Source organism: Engraulis encrasicolus, chromosome 12 (assembly GCF_034702125.1).
Source record: "Engraulis encrasicolus isolate BLACKSEA-1 chromosome 12, IST_EnEncr_1.0, whole genome shotgun sequence".
In the NCBI taxonomy this organism is placed as follows: Eukaryota; Metazoa; Chordata; class Actinopteri; order Clupeiformes; family Engraulidae; genus Engraulis; species Engraulis encrasicolus.
This window is the reverse complement of record NC_085868.1, coordinates 7,680,579-7,694,622: the sequence shown is the minus strand read 5'-3', so window position 1 is coordinate 7,694,622 and position 14,044 is coordinate 7,680,579. Positions and strand designations below refer to the sequence as shown.

General features: G+C 42.1%; 1 protein-coding gene across 1 annotated transcript in view; it reads left to right on the top strand.

Moving 5' to 3' along the window:
• Positions 1 to 4,205: 4,205 nt before the first annotated feature.
• LOC134460023 (kinesin heavy chain-like) overlaps positions 4,206 to 14,044 on the top strand; it is a 70,995-nt gene continuing 61,156 nt past the window's right edge. Inside the window, exons 1-7 of the mRNA XM_063212506.1 lie at positions 4,206 to 4,331; positions 10,423 to 10,510; positions 10,779 to 10,852; positions 11,401 to 11,505; positions 12,145 to 12,193; positions 12,309 to 12,364; positions 13,044 to 13,131. Of these exons, the coding sequence (XP_063068576.1) occupies positions 4,206 to 4,331; positions 10,423 to 10,510; positions 10,779 to 10,852; positions 11,401 to 11,505; positions 12,145 to 12,193; positions 12,309 to 12,364; positions 13,044 to 13,131 (586 nt within the window). The remainder of the gene's footprint in view (positions 4,332 to 10,422; positions 10,511 to 10,778; positions 10,853 to 11,400; positions 11,506 to 12,144; positions 12,194 to 12,308; positions 12,365 to 13,043; positions 13,132 to 14,044) is intronic.

The following is a 14,044-nucleotide window of genomic DNA, read 5'->3' as shown; positions in this document are numbered from 1 at the left end:
TGTGTGTGTGTGTGTGTGTGTGTGTGTGTGTGTGTGTGTGTGTGTGTGTGTATGTGTGTGTATGTGTTTAGTGCAGGTAGAAGGTGCGGTGTGCGTCTGTGTGTGTGTTCGTGTGTCTGTGTGTGTGTGTGTGTGTGTGTGTGTGTGTGTGTGTGTGTGTCAGTGTGTGTCAGTGTGTGTCAGTGTGTGTATGTTTGGGTTTAGTGCAGAAAGTGCAGTGTGCTTGTGTGTGTGTGTGTGTGTGTGTGTGTGTGTGTGTGTGTGTGTGTGTGTGTGTGTGTGTGTGTGTGTGTGTGTGTGCATGTTTTGAGTTAGTGCAGGTTGAAAGTTCAGTCACAAGTATAGTAGTGCAGGTGGAATGTTCAGTCGCAGATATGGTGGTGGGGGATGGGGGGGGGGGTTGTCAGTGGCCTTGCTGGCTAGAGGCTGACAGTGGAGGGAGAGTGGGTTGAGTGTTCAGCATCTTGATCGCTTGGTGCATTGTGCTGCTCGCCAGCCTGGTGGTACGGGAACGGAGGCGCCTGTACCTCTTTCCAGAGGGCAGGAGGCTGAACAGTTTGTGTGCAGGGTGGCTTGTGTCTTTGATGATCATCAGTGCTTTCCGGGTGAGGCGTGTGGTGTAAATGTCCTGCAGGGAGGGGAGTGGTACTCCAATGATCTTCTTCGCTGTGTTCACAACACGCTGGAGTGTCTTCCTGTTTTTCTCCGTGCAGCTTCCTCCCCACACTGTGATGCAGTTGGACACGACGCTCTCTATGGTTCCTCTGTAGAATGTTGTCATGATGGAGGGTGTAGCACTTGCCTTCTTTAGTTTGCGCAGGAAGTAGAGACGCTGATGGGCCTTCTTCGCCAGTGATGTAGTGTTGGTGGTCCAAGAGAGGTCGTCGCTGATGTGCACTCCAAGGAACTTGGTGCTGCTCACTCTCTCCACAGCATCGCCGTCGATGGTCAGTGGTGGCAGTTGTTTTTGGACCCTTTGGAAGTTGACAACAATCTCCTTGGTCTTGTTGACATTCAGCAGGAGGTTGTTGTCTTTGCACCATCTGGCCAGCAGGTCTACTTCTTCTCTGTAGTGAGTCTCATCGCCCTTGGTGATGAGGCCCACCAGTGTTGTATCATCCGCAAACTTCACTAGATGGTTAGTGCTGTGGGTCGTTGTGCAGTCGTGTGTCAGCAGCGTGAACAGCAGGGAGCTGAGAACACAACCTTGCGGAGCCCCCGTGCTCAGGGTCAGGGTGCTTGAGGTGTTGTTCCCTACCCGTACTGCTTGTGGTCTTTGCATCAGGAAAAGTGAAGTAAAAAGCTTTTCCAAGGTAGATAAGAAAAAAAAAGACCACACAGATAGGGCAAACATTTTGAATGTAGCCTACATTCACAAACAGCCTTTTTCAGCTAGGTCATTCTAATGTCAGTTAATTAGGCCAGGTGTTCACAGAGTTTTTCAAACTGGGGGCCATAAGCTTATTTCCCAATGACAACCCTCTAGTTCTGTATCTGGGTGCTTATTTATGCGGTATAACAACAAGGCAGTGTCATAAACATGCTACACTGTGTATGTTATACTGTGGCACTTATAGCCTTCCTTTTCATGACAGTTGTCAGTGTAGTACATGCAAGTATCACATGGAGGACCAATCATGGGGAGAAAAACAGTGAAAAGGTTGCTTACAAAGCCAGTACGCTATATGTAAGAGGAATAAAACAAAAGCAATTAAAAAGCAAAACAAACAAACAGAAAAACTGTAGGATGCAAAATAAGACAACAGAAAAGAAAGAGGTTGGAAGATGTTAAAACTCGTATTGGTATTCAACACAAATTATTGCTTCAGGTGTCCAAAAGATGGCTTTGTAATGTCATTACAATGTAATGTAATAATGATGACCAGACCAAAATCTCTGCCATCGGGTTTCAGTCCACTGCACTGTGGAGGACAAGGACAGTGTAAGGTGACATGTGTGGGCAGCCAGGTCACCACAACACCAAACTCCACTGGAGGGCACAGTTTCCCCAAATATTCACTCAGGTAACATTTAGAGAAAATTCATAGGGTTTCAAAATAGGATTCAATACTATTTTTTTCTGTAGTCTTTATTATCTTGCTCCCTGACTATTACCTGTATTATATGTCTTGAAATGTCCATGTGGGCATCATGTGTATTTTATGTAAGCTACTTGACACCTTAATCCCCCCCCCCCCGCGATCAATTAAGTTACTCTCTACGCACAACTGTCAGTGCTTACATATAGCCTAAACCTCTGCATATTTCCCATAAGCATCATTACATTATATTGCTTTACATTGCATAGTTTATTCAAAGCAACTTACAGGTCTTTTAACTGGTATTGGTTACAGTCCCTGCAGCAGTGTGGGGTTAGGTGTCTTGCTCAAAGGCACCTCAGCCAGCTATTGGAAAGGTGGGATTCAAACCTGCAACCTTCTGACCTGAAAATCATCTCCATTAACCAGCTGCCCAGCTGCCCACATAAGGGTCTGTGGATGATAGATCTATAAGACTATTTCACTCCAGGGGAAGATCATAGAGCAGAGTGTTTTCCATTTGAGTCCATCTATTGTTCCATTTCAGTGTTAAGGGGTTGCACGCTTATCATGAGGTCAACAGGGCGTTGTAAGATTCTTGTAACAACTAATGTATAACAGGGAATGTGACTTAAGGGGTTTAATAGCATCAGATGTGCAGGCTGCACAGAATGCAACAGCCTGGGCCCTGCTCACATGAAGCGACAGAGACAGACTCCCTATGATTGTGCTGTGGATAAATCAAACTGCGATCTGGAAAATGTCTCTATGTGTACATTATACACATTGTGATGCATGCAGATTTCATTGGGATAAACTACGTATATAGGCCTACTCATATATAATATTTTATTTTGTCTCTTCTTCACTGTCACTAGGTGGCTGACTCCGTGATGACCAAACAAGGTAAGACTTTGGATCTCATTGACCATTGATGTACAACTAGTACTGTATAGGCCCTACTCTTTCAGAAATAGAGTTGACACTCTTGTAAATGGTTTGCACTCACCTAGAGGGATGCATTATTCAATACAATTCAAGGCACGCTGAAAGCCTCATTGAGTACATCTTCCAAAAAATCACTGCTGCCAGGCCATTTAATTGTGTTGGCCTACACTACACTATGAAACATTTGTACAAACAATACACAAATAAAATATCAATAATGTTGGTGAAAATGTGAATAAGGCTGCTTCTATATCACCTTCGTTTTCGCATTACATTTATACAGCTTCATACTTTTACTCTGTGTTTTAGCAGATGTGTATAAAGTAGAAGTAGTCTATTAGCCTAATGAGTCTAATTACAACAGGGTATGTTACTTTATTCCACTGTACAATGAGGCAGATATCCTGTACAGTAAGACTACTTTTACTTCTTTCAACTTTGTCTTTAAAGACCTAAGCTTCCCTATTGCCTCATCACATCCAAACCCCCTCTGCTGGGCACACACTGACAGCTGGGTGTGTTGCATATTGAGCAGGTGGCATGGCATTTCAAACCGCTATCCTATATTGAGGCTTTAGCTCTAAAAAGGTAATTATGTCTCCTGGCATATAGACTATTACAGACATGACAGAGGATCCAAACGCATATTTTTCAGTCAGGTAGAATTCTCAACCGTTGCAATCATTTTGGATTGGTCCCAATTTGACCATGTAAACACAAGTCACTCTGCACCACATCAACGAGGCAAGGAGACGACATTTCCCGAAAGGCCCAGCTCATATTTAGGAAGTGCCAGTCCCCTGCGGACTGTGGACACTGCTGGGCTTTAGGTGATGGGCGGGGGAGCTGGAGTGATGCTGATGCAGGACAGCAACGCCAGCAATACTTTGCGGTGAAACTCTGGAACAGGCGTCGCTGTTGTCGGCTGAGAGAGGAATTACATAGCGTTCAAATTGTTCTCTGTTGGATGGATGTTGGTATTTCTCGGTCACGCCGCGATTATTCTGTAAGTGATTGACGTGTCATGCAGCTGATTTTCAATCCTCATTGACTGAAATGGATCGTCGCAATTGAACAGGTCTTTTGTTGGGCAGCGCAAAGTGGACTGCGTGTACTGATGCGAGGATAACTGGCATTACGAAGATAACTCCAACATTCATGCATCGGTGAATTTTCTGTGAAGTTTATTTGGGATATCTGTCCAAAGGATAGACAGCGATGGCGGATGCTGCCGAGTGCGGTGTTAGAGTAATGTGCCGATTCAGGCCATTAAACGAATCAGAAATCACAAGAGGGGACAAATACATACCGAAATTCAAGGATGACGACACCGTGGTCATAACGGTAGGTATGATTAAGATAACAACACAGACTATACCATCGTTTTGGTCGAGTGTAAGGTGTAACATTGGCAGTAGCATCGCCACCAAGCTGGGCGTCGGGGAGCTGCATTCTTTTTCTCTGGCGTTACGCAGAGCGAAATGTGTGAGCGCAGCAAGTCGCCTGGCAAACACACTGTTTGGTCAGGTAGCCTGATGAATCACACCACCGCAATTCATCTTACAATGTCTGTTTAAATGTATACTGTAAATATACCTAGAATATATGCCTGTATTTGGAATGGAAATAGCGAGATGACATCGCCTTTGTGCCAATTAGGGAAATTGGCCTGTTTGAAATGAAGCTGGTACGCAACCTTGATAAACACATTTCGTCATGCAGCATCAGGGTGCCTGACTGTGTTATGCAAGGGGCAACCTGCTCCCAAATTGTCTTTAGCTATTCCAGTCCATTAATGGTGTAAGGAATCTTTGATTCAGGATGTATGGCGTGCGTAGACTCAGCTTCACCGTTTCCATTGGCAAAGCACTTCTGCATGCATGCGTAATGGCTGCTATTCCACAAGACAAACCAGCAATATAACTTGAGTTGATCACTTGGGTCATGTGATCACCGCCTCCGATATCTTCACTGCGACCTGTGAGGCCTGTAGTGAGATCTCTGAGCTCGAGCTCTGTCTGATTGCATCGTCATAAATTAGTTATTACAGTAAGCACTCCTAGCTTGTAATGGCGTGGAGACGTGAATGAGGCGTGCCTTTGGATGTGCTGTATTCGCCTGAAGCACTGGGATACGATAAATACTGGCTACACTGAGGGTTGTTTCCCTTAGTTCCATTGATTGGGTCTTCAGTTTGTCTCTATTCTGACAGAGCTTGAGGAACAATGGCAGGCCTTAGTGATGGATGACTTCAGATTTGGAAAAGATTGTTCAGGCTACTGTGCTTTGTGATTGTCTGTGCTTTGCCCAGGATCTGTAAGTTTTACAGAACAGTGGAGACCAGCAAATATGTTTAGTTTAAAAAAGACTATACTCTGTTATGAGAATGGTATAGGTGCACAAATGGTGAATGTGCATGTGTTATAAGCTGTCAGATCAGTTTAGTTTCGCAAAGATTATGCTATTTCCTCACCTAGATTGTTGGATTTCTGTATTGCCATATACCATATGCCATGCCCATTCTGTACGGCCCTGTGCTGTTTCTCATTGAAGTGACACTGACTCTTATGTACAGTATGACTGGACTGCATTTGTCCATGTATGTTTATGTACATATAAACAGGTGATATAGGTAATTGAACTGTTTCCCTTAACATTGTTTTCCATGTCAGCATTTAGAATGTGTACTGAGCTCAGCATCATCCTGATGAGGAATATGTCTGTATGTGAACAGACTTCTAATACGTCACCAGGTTGCATTTTGAAAGTGGTGGTAAAATTTGGCATAGGCTACTTTATTACTTTTGCTGATTATGAAACCATGACAGATCAATCATGAAATCATGCTTGCCTCTAGGCTTTATGGGGCAAATATATTAAATGATTGTTGAGATTCAAATAAGGCTGTGGAGATCAGGGATTATTTTTTATCTCATCAAAGTCTATACCATGTTTGCACCTAGATGGGTTGAAGTACTGTCGGTTTAGTGCACTTTGTAAACCATGTATTCTGTAAGGCCCTGCATGTTGTTTTTTTCTTTCTGGTTGAGGTGACTCATGTATGACTGAACTCTATGCATGTGACATTGCATTAAATACATTGTATTAGCATTACACTGAGCGGACACTTTTATTCAATGCGACTTACAGTTATTTAGATCAGTGTTTCTCAACCTTTTTTAAGGCGAGGCACCCTTTCAATTCGTGAGAAATTTCAAGGCACCCCAAACCAACAAGTCGTAACATGGCATCGCATCGGATACCACACAAGCTTAGAAAAGTAACACATTTGGAAACGTCACACGACCTACGTTCGAAGTTGCAGCTGACAGGGGCGACCTATATTTACTTTATTGTGCGTAAATGGCAGATGAAAGATTCCAATGACAAATATGTATTATATTACATAATTGTATTTATCAGCCACGTTTCCGCGGCACCCCTGAAGGGGGTCCGCGGCACCCCAGGGTGCCCCGGCACAGCTGTTGAGAAACACTGATTTAGATAAAGGATATTGGTTACAGTCCCTGGTGCAATGTGGGGTTAAGTGTCTCGCTCAATGGCACGTCAGCCATGGATGGAAGTGTAGGGAGAGGTAAGGGTGGGATTCAAACCTGCAACCTTCTGATCCACCTCCCTACACTCTGCCACTGCTGCTTCGTGTGGGCCTGCATGTGTGTTTATATACAGAGGTGGCCTATTCAGGCTAGTGTTTTCCTTTGGCAATGTAATATTGCTTTTCGTGTCAGCATTTATACAGAATCCATGCTGAGCTCAGCCTCTTCCTGATGAATAATCTTTCTGAATTTGAGCAGACTTCTAATACCGAAGTGGTGCATTTCAAATTGTGTTACTCCTGTGTATTACATCGGCTGGTGAAGCCACAGATGAGATCAGCCATATAACCATGCACTTAGCCTCTATTTATGTGGTATATAGCTACATTCAATTGTGTTGGGATCCACATAGAGATCAGTGGTTCAGTGAATATGTAGCGATGAGAGATTAAATTTAGTTTTTTTTATTTAGTTGAATTTCTTCTACGTAGATAGGTTCAAGTTCTGTAGGTTGGTGTATTTTGAAAGCCATGTCCATCCTGTAAGGCCCAGTGTTGTTTTTATTTTTCTGGTTGAGGAAACACTCTTATGTATGAGTGAACGGCATGCATGTACGCCTATATGTGTGTATATGCATTTGGGGCAGTGTTTTCCCCTGCAAATACATTATTGCTTTTTGTGTCAGCATTTATACAGAATCCATGGCAAGCTCAGCATCTTCTTGATGAATAATCTTTGTGTGAATGCGAGCAGACTTCTAATACCTCATCCCTCACTCAAGTTGCATTTCCAAAGTGGTGGGGAAATTTGTGGTACTCCTGTATGTATATTACTTTGGCTGATTGTGGAGGCATGACAGATCAATCATGCAATCATACACTCCGCCTCAACCGTTAAAGCAGTTTTGCACTGAATGCATTTAATGATTTATTCCTCATGAAATAAAGTACGAGAGTGCGGCTTGCTGTATCAGTTGGGACCATGAGAAACGGCATCTGGTTGTGTTTAAAGTTTAACACAAGTAACAAGGAGCACACGTTAGTTTCACTCTTCAGTTTCCCCTGCAGGCTGAAGGTGGGATTGTGTCTTATCTCAAACTAAAGGGTACAAGTCAAACTATTTTCTCCTGTCCTTTCCTGTTGCTTGTGGCCTTGTGATGCAAAGCTCGATGTCAATGATGATTGAAGTTATTCTATATGTCATGCAAACACACAATTCAAATGGCATTAACTCACACATAGGCCAGAGGGCACAAGCAACAGGAAAGGATGGGAGGAAGTACAGTACCTTGATTTGCACTTAAGAGAGATGCTAAGATCATCCAAACATACTTTTTTAAAAATATATTTTTTTGGTCTTTTTGTCATTATTTATGATAGGACAGTGAAGGTGGTGACAGAAAGTGAGTGGGGAGAGAGAGATGGGGAAGGGCCGGCAAAGGACCCGAGCTGGGAATCGAACCGGGGTCAGCGGCATGGTAGATGAGTGCCCTACCGGTTGGCCACGGCAGGGCCCAGCCATACGTTCTTATAGCCCATATATCGTCCATATAAGGAGGGGAAATTCAGAATTGCCTTTCACTCTGTTACAAGTTGATAAACCGACTTTGAGATGACTTTGGAAACATTTAACAGCTAAGAAAGCCACTCCGTGTGACTGTGCAGTAAGTATATCTTGTCAGTGGTGGGAAGTGAACTGCGGTCATCCATGTAAGATGCACTGTAATTTAGTCAAGAGGACTGTAATTGGTGTACTGGTGTCTTTGATGAAGTACTCCACATGTAGATGGCTCTATCCCACTCACATCCTCTCAGCCTATGCCCCATAAGCCAGTTGTTTGAAATTAGACCTTTCTGGTCAGCAAGGACTTGGAATACAATTTAGATGTAGCCTATATTTTCGAGTTTAAAGGAATACCTACATATCCCCTTTAAACTGTCCACAATATCACAGGATTTGAACCAGTGCCAGTATGCTACTACGGTATGTAGTGAAACTAAGACCCGCTAAAAAGATCAGAAGCTTTTCTTTCTTTCTTTCTTTCTTTCTTTCTTTCTTTCTTTCTTTCTTTCTTTCTTTCTTTCTTTCTTTCTTTCTTTCTTTCTTTCTTTCTTTCTTTCTTTCTTTCTTTCTCTCTTGACTATCCCAGAGGAAAATCATATGTCTTTGAGTCCAAACACTATAAAGCACCATTTGTCAGACCCAGGCCTATATACAGTCCCAGGAAAAAGTTTGTACACCCTTTGAAATTTCTTACATTTCTGTCAAAATTGATCATAAAACATGGTCTGATCTTCCCGGAAATCTCAAGAAGGAACAACCAGAGTCTGCTTTAATTAATTCCACCCAAACATTTACATGTTATCATATTTTTATTGGTCATAAGGCCATAACATTCACAGGAGAGCAGGGCATAAGTAAGTACACCCTTGCATTAAGTAGGTTTTAACCCTCAGTTAGTTGCAATATCATCAACCAGACTTGTTCTGTAGTTGCAGATCAGATTAACAAAACAATCTGTTTGTATCTTGTCTCCCTCTTCTTTAGAGAACTGCCTCTCGTCAGCAAGGTTTGTGGGATGTCTGGAGTGCATAGCTTTCTTGACTTCATGCCATATAATCTCAATTGTTTTTGTCAGGGCTTTGACTGGGCTATTTCAGAATGTGTATTTCATTATTATGAAGCCATTCTAAAGTCGATTTGCTTCTAAAGTATGGGTTGTTGTCACATTTCAGGACCCATACTCTTGTGTGTTTCAACTGTGTGACAGACTTCCTCACGTTTTTTCTGTAAAATATCACAATAAATTTGAGTTCATTGTTCCACTGATAATAGCAAACTGTCAAGGGCCTGAGGCAGCAAGGAAGCCGCATATAATGATGCTCCCGCCACCATACTCAGAAGAGGAGATGTAACCAAGAATAGCTAAAAATGAGATTAATTCTGCCAATCTAAAATTAATGGGGTTTCTGACCAAAAAAATATTGCTGCACCTTTGAGGTTTGCGAAAAAGCATTTATATGCTTCATAGAATTACTGCAAAATATTCTGTAGACCAACGTTGAAACCAAAGTTGAATTGTTCAGGGGAACACACAATGTCATGTTTGGAGGAGAACTGGAGAACCACACCTTCACCAAAACATCATCTCCACCTTTGAGTATGGTGGCGGGAGCATCATTATATGCGGCTACCTTCCTGCCTCAGGCCCTTTTCAGTTTGCTATCATCAGTGGAACAATGAACTCAGAAGTTTATCGAGATATTTTACTGAAAACAGTGAGATAGTCTGTCAAACAGTTGAAGCACACAAGAGTATGGGTCCTGAAATGTGACAACAACCCATACTTTAGAAGCAAATCGACTTTAGAATGGCTTCATAATAATGAAATACACATTCTGGAATAGCCCAGTCAAAGCCCTGACAAAAAACAATTGAGATTATATGGCATGAAGTCAAGAAAGCTATGCACTCCACATCCCACAACCCTTGCTGACGAGAGGTAGTTTTCTAAAGAAGAGGGAGACCAGATACATCCAGATTGTTTTGTTAATCTGATCTGCAACTACAGGAAACATCTGGTTGAGGTTATTGTGACTAATTTAGGGTTAAAACCTATTGAATGCTAGGGCGTACTTACTTATGCCTTGCTGTCCTGTGAATGTTTACATCTTATGGCCAATGAAAATATGAAAACTTGTAAATGTTGGGGTTGAATTAGTTAAAGCAGACTCTGGTTGTTCCTTCTTGGGATTTCCGGGAAGATCAGACCATGTTTTATGACCAATTTTAACAGAAAGGTAAGAAATTTCAAAGGGTGTACAAACTTTTTCTTGGGACTGTAAAATAGCTGATCTTGTTCCTTTTTCTCTCTCAAGGGTAAACCATATGTTTTTGACCGGGTGCTGGCCCCCAACACCAGTCAAGGGCAAGTGTACGATGACTGTGCCAAACAGATTGTCAAAGGTGGGTGTTTGTCTGTGACTTTGATAAAGCGTGTTTCTAACTGAGGGTGTTTGTGACGTGGTGCGATGGTGGGATTATTGCCTATGTCTAACGATTCTCATTGGCTTTTGCGGGTGGATTAGCAGAGATTGTTGCATTTGACTAACAATTGTTATTACTTCTGTGGGTGGGTATTAGCTTTCTCTCTGTGCTCTTTCATAGTATAATATATATAGTAATAACCGATTCATGATGGCAATACTGATGATGTCATATCTTTTGTTTTCAGATGTCCTTGGAGGCTACAATGGGACCATCTTTGCCTATGGGCAAACCTCCTCTGGGAAGACCCATACCATGGAGGTGAGATGAAATCTCGTGACATCACCTACCCAGTATGCATCACCAAATATGTGCAGTAGACATAGACAGACGTACAGTAAGCTTTCCTCATGAAGTAGAAATGACACTTATGGGACGTGAAATAAAGCTCTTATTCAATGTGAGGAACTGTGATTTCAGCTCTGTGGTTTAACTTCATTTACAGAAAGTGCTAGGAAACCGCTGAAGGAAGCATGCAGCTCATATAATCATGCATCATGCATGTGTACACAGTTTGACAAAAACACAGGGCTGGCAGAATTTGAGACATTTATAGTATGACTGGACTTTGTACACATTTCAGGTGTTGAACAAGAAAGTGTTGTCGAAATGTCATCTCCTGCCAAATGAGTAAATAAACTGAATAAACGAACACCAAAAAGGAAAAAGTCCTAAGCAGTGTGTGAACATTTTAAAAATGGCTTTGCTAAGTTGTGCTCACTCCCAACGAGGCAGTAAAAACATGTAGCTTGATAAGTTTGTAGCGTATAGCTTTGTTTTGATGACTCTCTTCTCTCTTTGGTCCTCAGGGCAAGCTGCACGACCCTCAACTCATGGGCATCATCCCCCGAATTGCCCAAGACATATTCGACCACATCTACTCCATGGACGAGAACCTGGAGTTCCACATCAAGGTGAGGCCACTCGTGATGATGCAGGTCCATCTCAAAGCATATTGAGTTGCATCATGATATGCGTACAGTTTGCCCAGGGCCCCTGCTAAGCTTTTGGAGGCCCTAACTGGTCATAGTTACGTAATAATGATTATAATAGTAACCTACTAACGAATACATATGTTTTTGTACTTTGCTTTACTCTAGCAGTGGCCCTGAGTCCACCAGAGGAGCGTTGTTAGGGCTTTAAAGGGCTTTACTACCATAGTAGGCCTACTATACCACTATGACATTAGACAGCATCTTTCGTAATTCATTACGACTTGATCATTGCCATTCTAGTAACAGCAAATTTATAACAGGGGCCTTGTCTAAACACATTAAAATAAGGCATGGGACAACAGACTACATTTCACACTTGCTAGTAGATAGTCATATTGTAATTACCTAATGATGTTAATAGCTACATGCTGAGTGACCTCAAGCTTCAAGAGACAGCAGGATAAATTTCATATTTTCTAGTGGCTTCATGGTAGACCAAATTTTACAGAAATGTGTTTTTTTAAAGAGTTTTTTTGTGACCCTGGGTCATTCATATGCTATTTGACATCTTGTAGTTTGTCTTCAGCTAATGAATGTTGTGATTATCTTTTTGTGTAGGTCTCGTATTTTGAAATTTATATGGACAAAATAAGGGATCTACTAGATGGTAAGTTCTAAAAAGTGGTTATTTCAACATTGATAGCTAATGTATCGATTTATCATAACGACGAATATCCTGTTTGTGAATGTGAAATTAAATGACAATTTGTATTATATTATAGTGTCAAAGACAAACCTGGCAGTCCATGAAGATAAAAACAGAGTGCCCTATGTCAAGGTGAGCAACACACACACACAAACACACGCGCATGCATGCACACTCACGCGCGTGCACACGCATGCACACACGCACGCACGCACACACACACTCACGCACACACACACATTCACGCACACACACGCACACACACACTCACACACACAGCAGTAGTAGTACTGGATTAACACAAGTCATGTTTACACAGCAGATTAGCCTTTATGACCTGAAATTCACGTAGTGGATTTACAATCATAATATTTGTCCAAAGTGTTAGATTATGCACTGTTAATCTCTGTATCCTATTGCACACAATAATGCAAGACAGAAACAATAACGCCCAGAAAATAAGGTAGTTGCTTCAGTTGGACTGCATAAAAATGATGCCTTGTATAGCAATGTTTTAGACTGTTTAGGTGATAGAAGTTAATGCTTGAATCTACATGAATATCATAATTGTATTTAGAAGGTCATGTATATCTCACACAATGTCATACACTGATAGGAGATGTGATTTCTTTGTTTTAATTGAATGTAATCTTTGTTATGTGCATTGATTGAACTGAAGCAGCTCTCCAGTAACATGCACAAGTTGCATGGCAATGCATCTTTGATACTGAATTGAGATGGATGAGTACGAATATTGAATGAAACTGAGTTTGTTGAATTGTTATTCCTGAGTCCTGAATGCTTCTTGCAGGGTTGCACAGAACGGTTTGTGTCCAGTCCTGAAGAGGTGATGGATGTCATTGATGAGGGCAAAAATAATCGCCATGTTGCCGTCACAAGTAAGGCTTTCTCCATGTCTGCAATGATGTGTTCCAATATTCGTACTTGCCACCCTTTCCACTCTGTGCGTGGGTACGTAGGGTGAGATCAAGTGTACTGTAAGTACCCGGATGAACCCCAAGTTTGTTACGTAGTTGATGGTCAGATATATCAAGCTGCTGATTCTCCTTAATGACAGGACAGCTTTGATTCGAAAGACAATCAACATATGTTTAAAGAGACACTTGTTTTCTGTGATGAATTGTATTTTGGTGGTTCGTAACCTCTGATTACACCCGGCGGCTTCGGCAAGAGTCTGGCTTTGACCAGTAGCAAGCAGAGACATTTGAAGGAGGCTGGTCAGCCTCGCCTTTTGAGAAACAGCTGGACTTCATCATTAGGCTAGAGACCAATGCTCGCAGAGCTTTGAAGTCAACGTCAGACAGGCAATCAAAAACCCTCAATCAGTGGCGTTGGTGCAATGATTTACTGTACAATGGTAATGTGGTTTGCGATGGTGCCGCCTTGGTGCCTTCCTGAGCAATTGCACGGCCCTAGCACCCCTAGCACCGCCCTTGCCCTCTATTGTAGACTCTCTATTGCTCTGCAAAAGCCACACCTCAGTGGGCTAATGGTTTTCAAATGCATTTATAGCATATCAAGTCACCAGAGGTGTGCTGTGCAGTCCTGATGCAAAGAGTAGAGGTCCTAACCAAATCACATACAGTTATGTTCTGTCATGTGGCAGAGTCATCTGATTACTCTACTTTGGGAATGAGAGGGTGTAATAAAGGAAACAAGATGCTTTATTGTCATATACTCATAAATTGCATTAATGTAAAGAAAAGGGTTAAAGAAAGGTTTCAAAAGGCAAGTGAAAATAAGGAAATGTGAGGAGAAGAGAAATTCTGTGATGTCTTTATCCTTTATCCT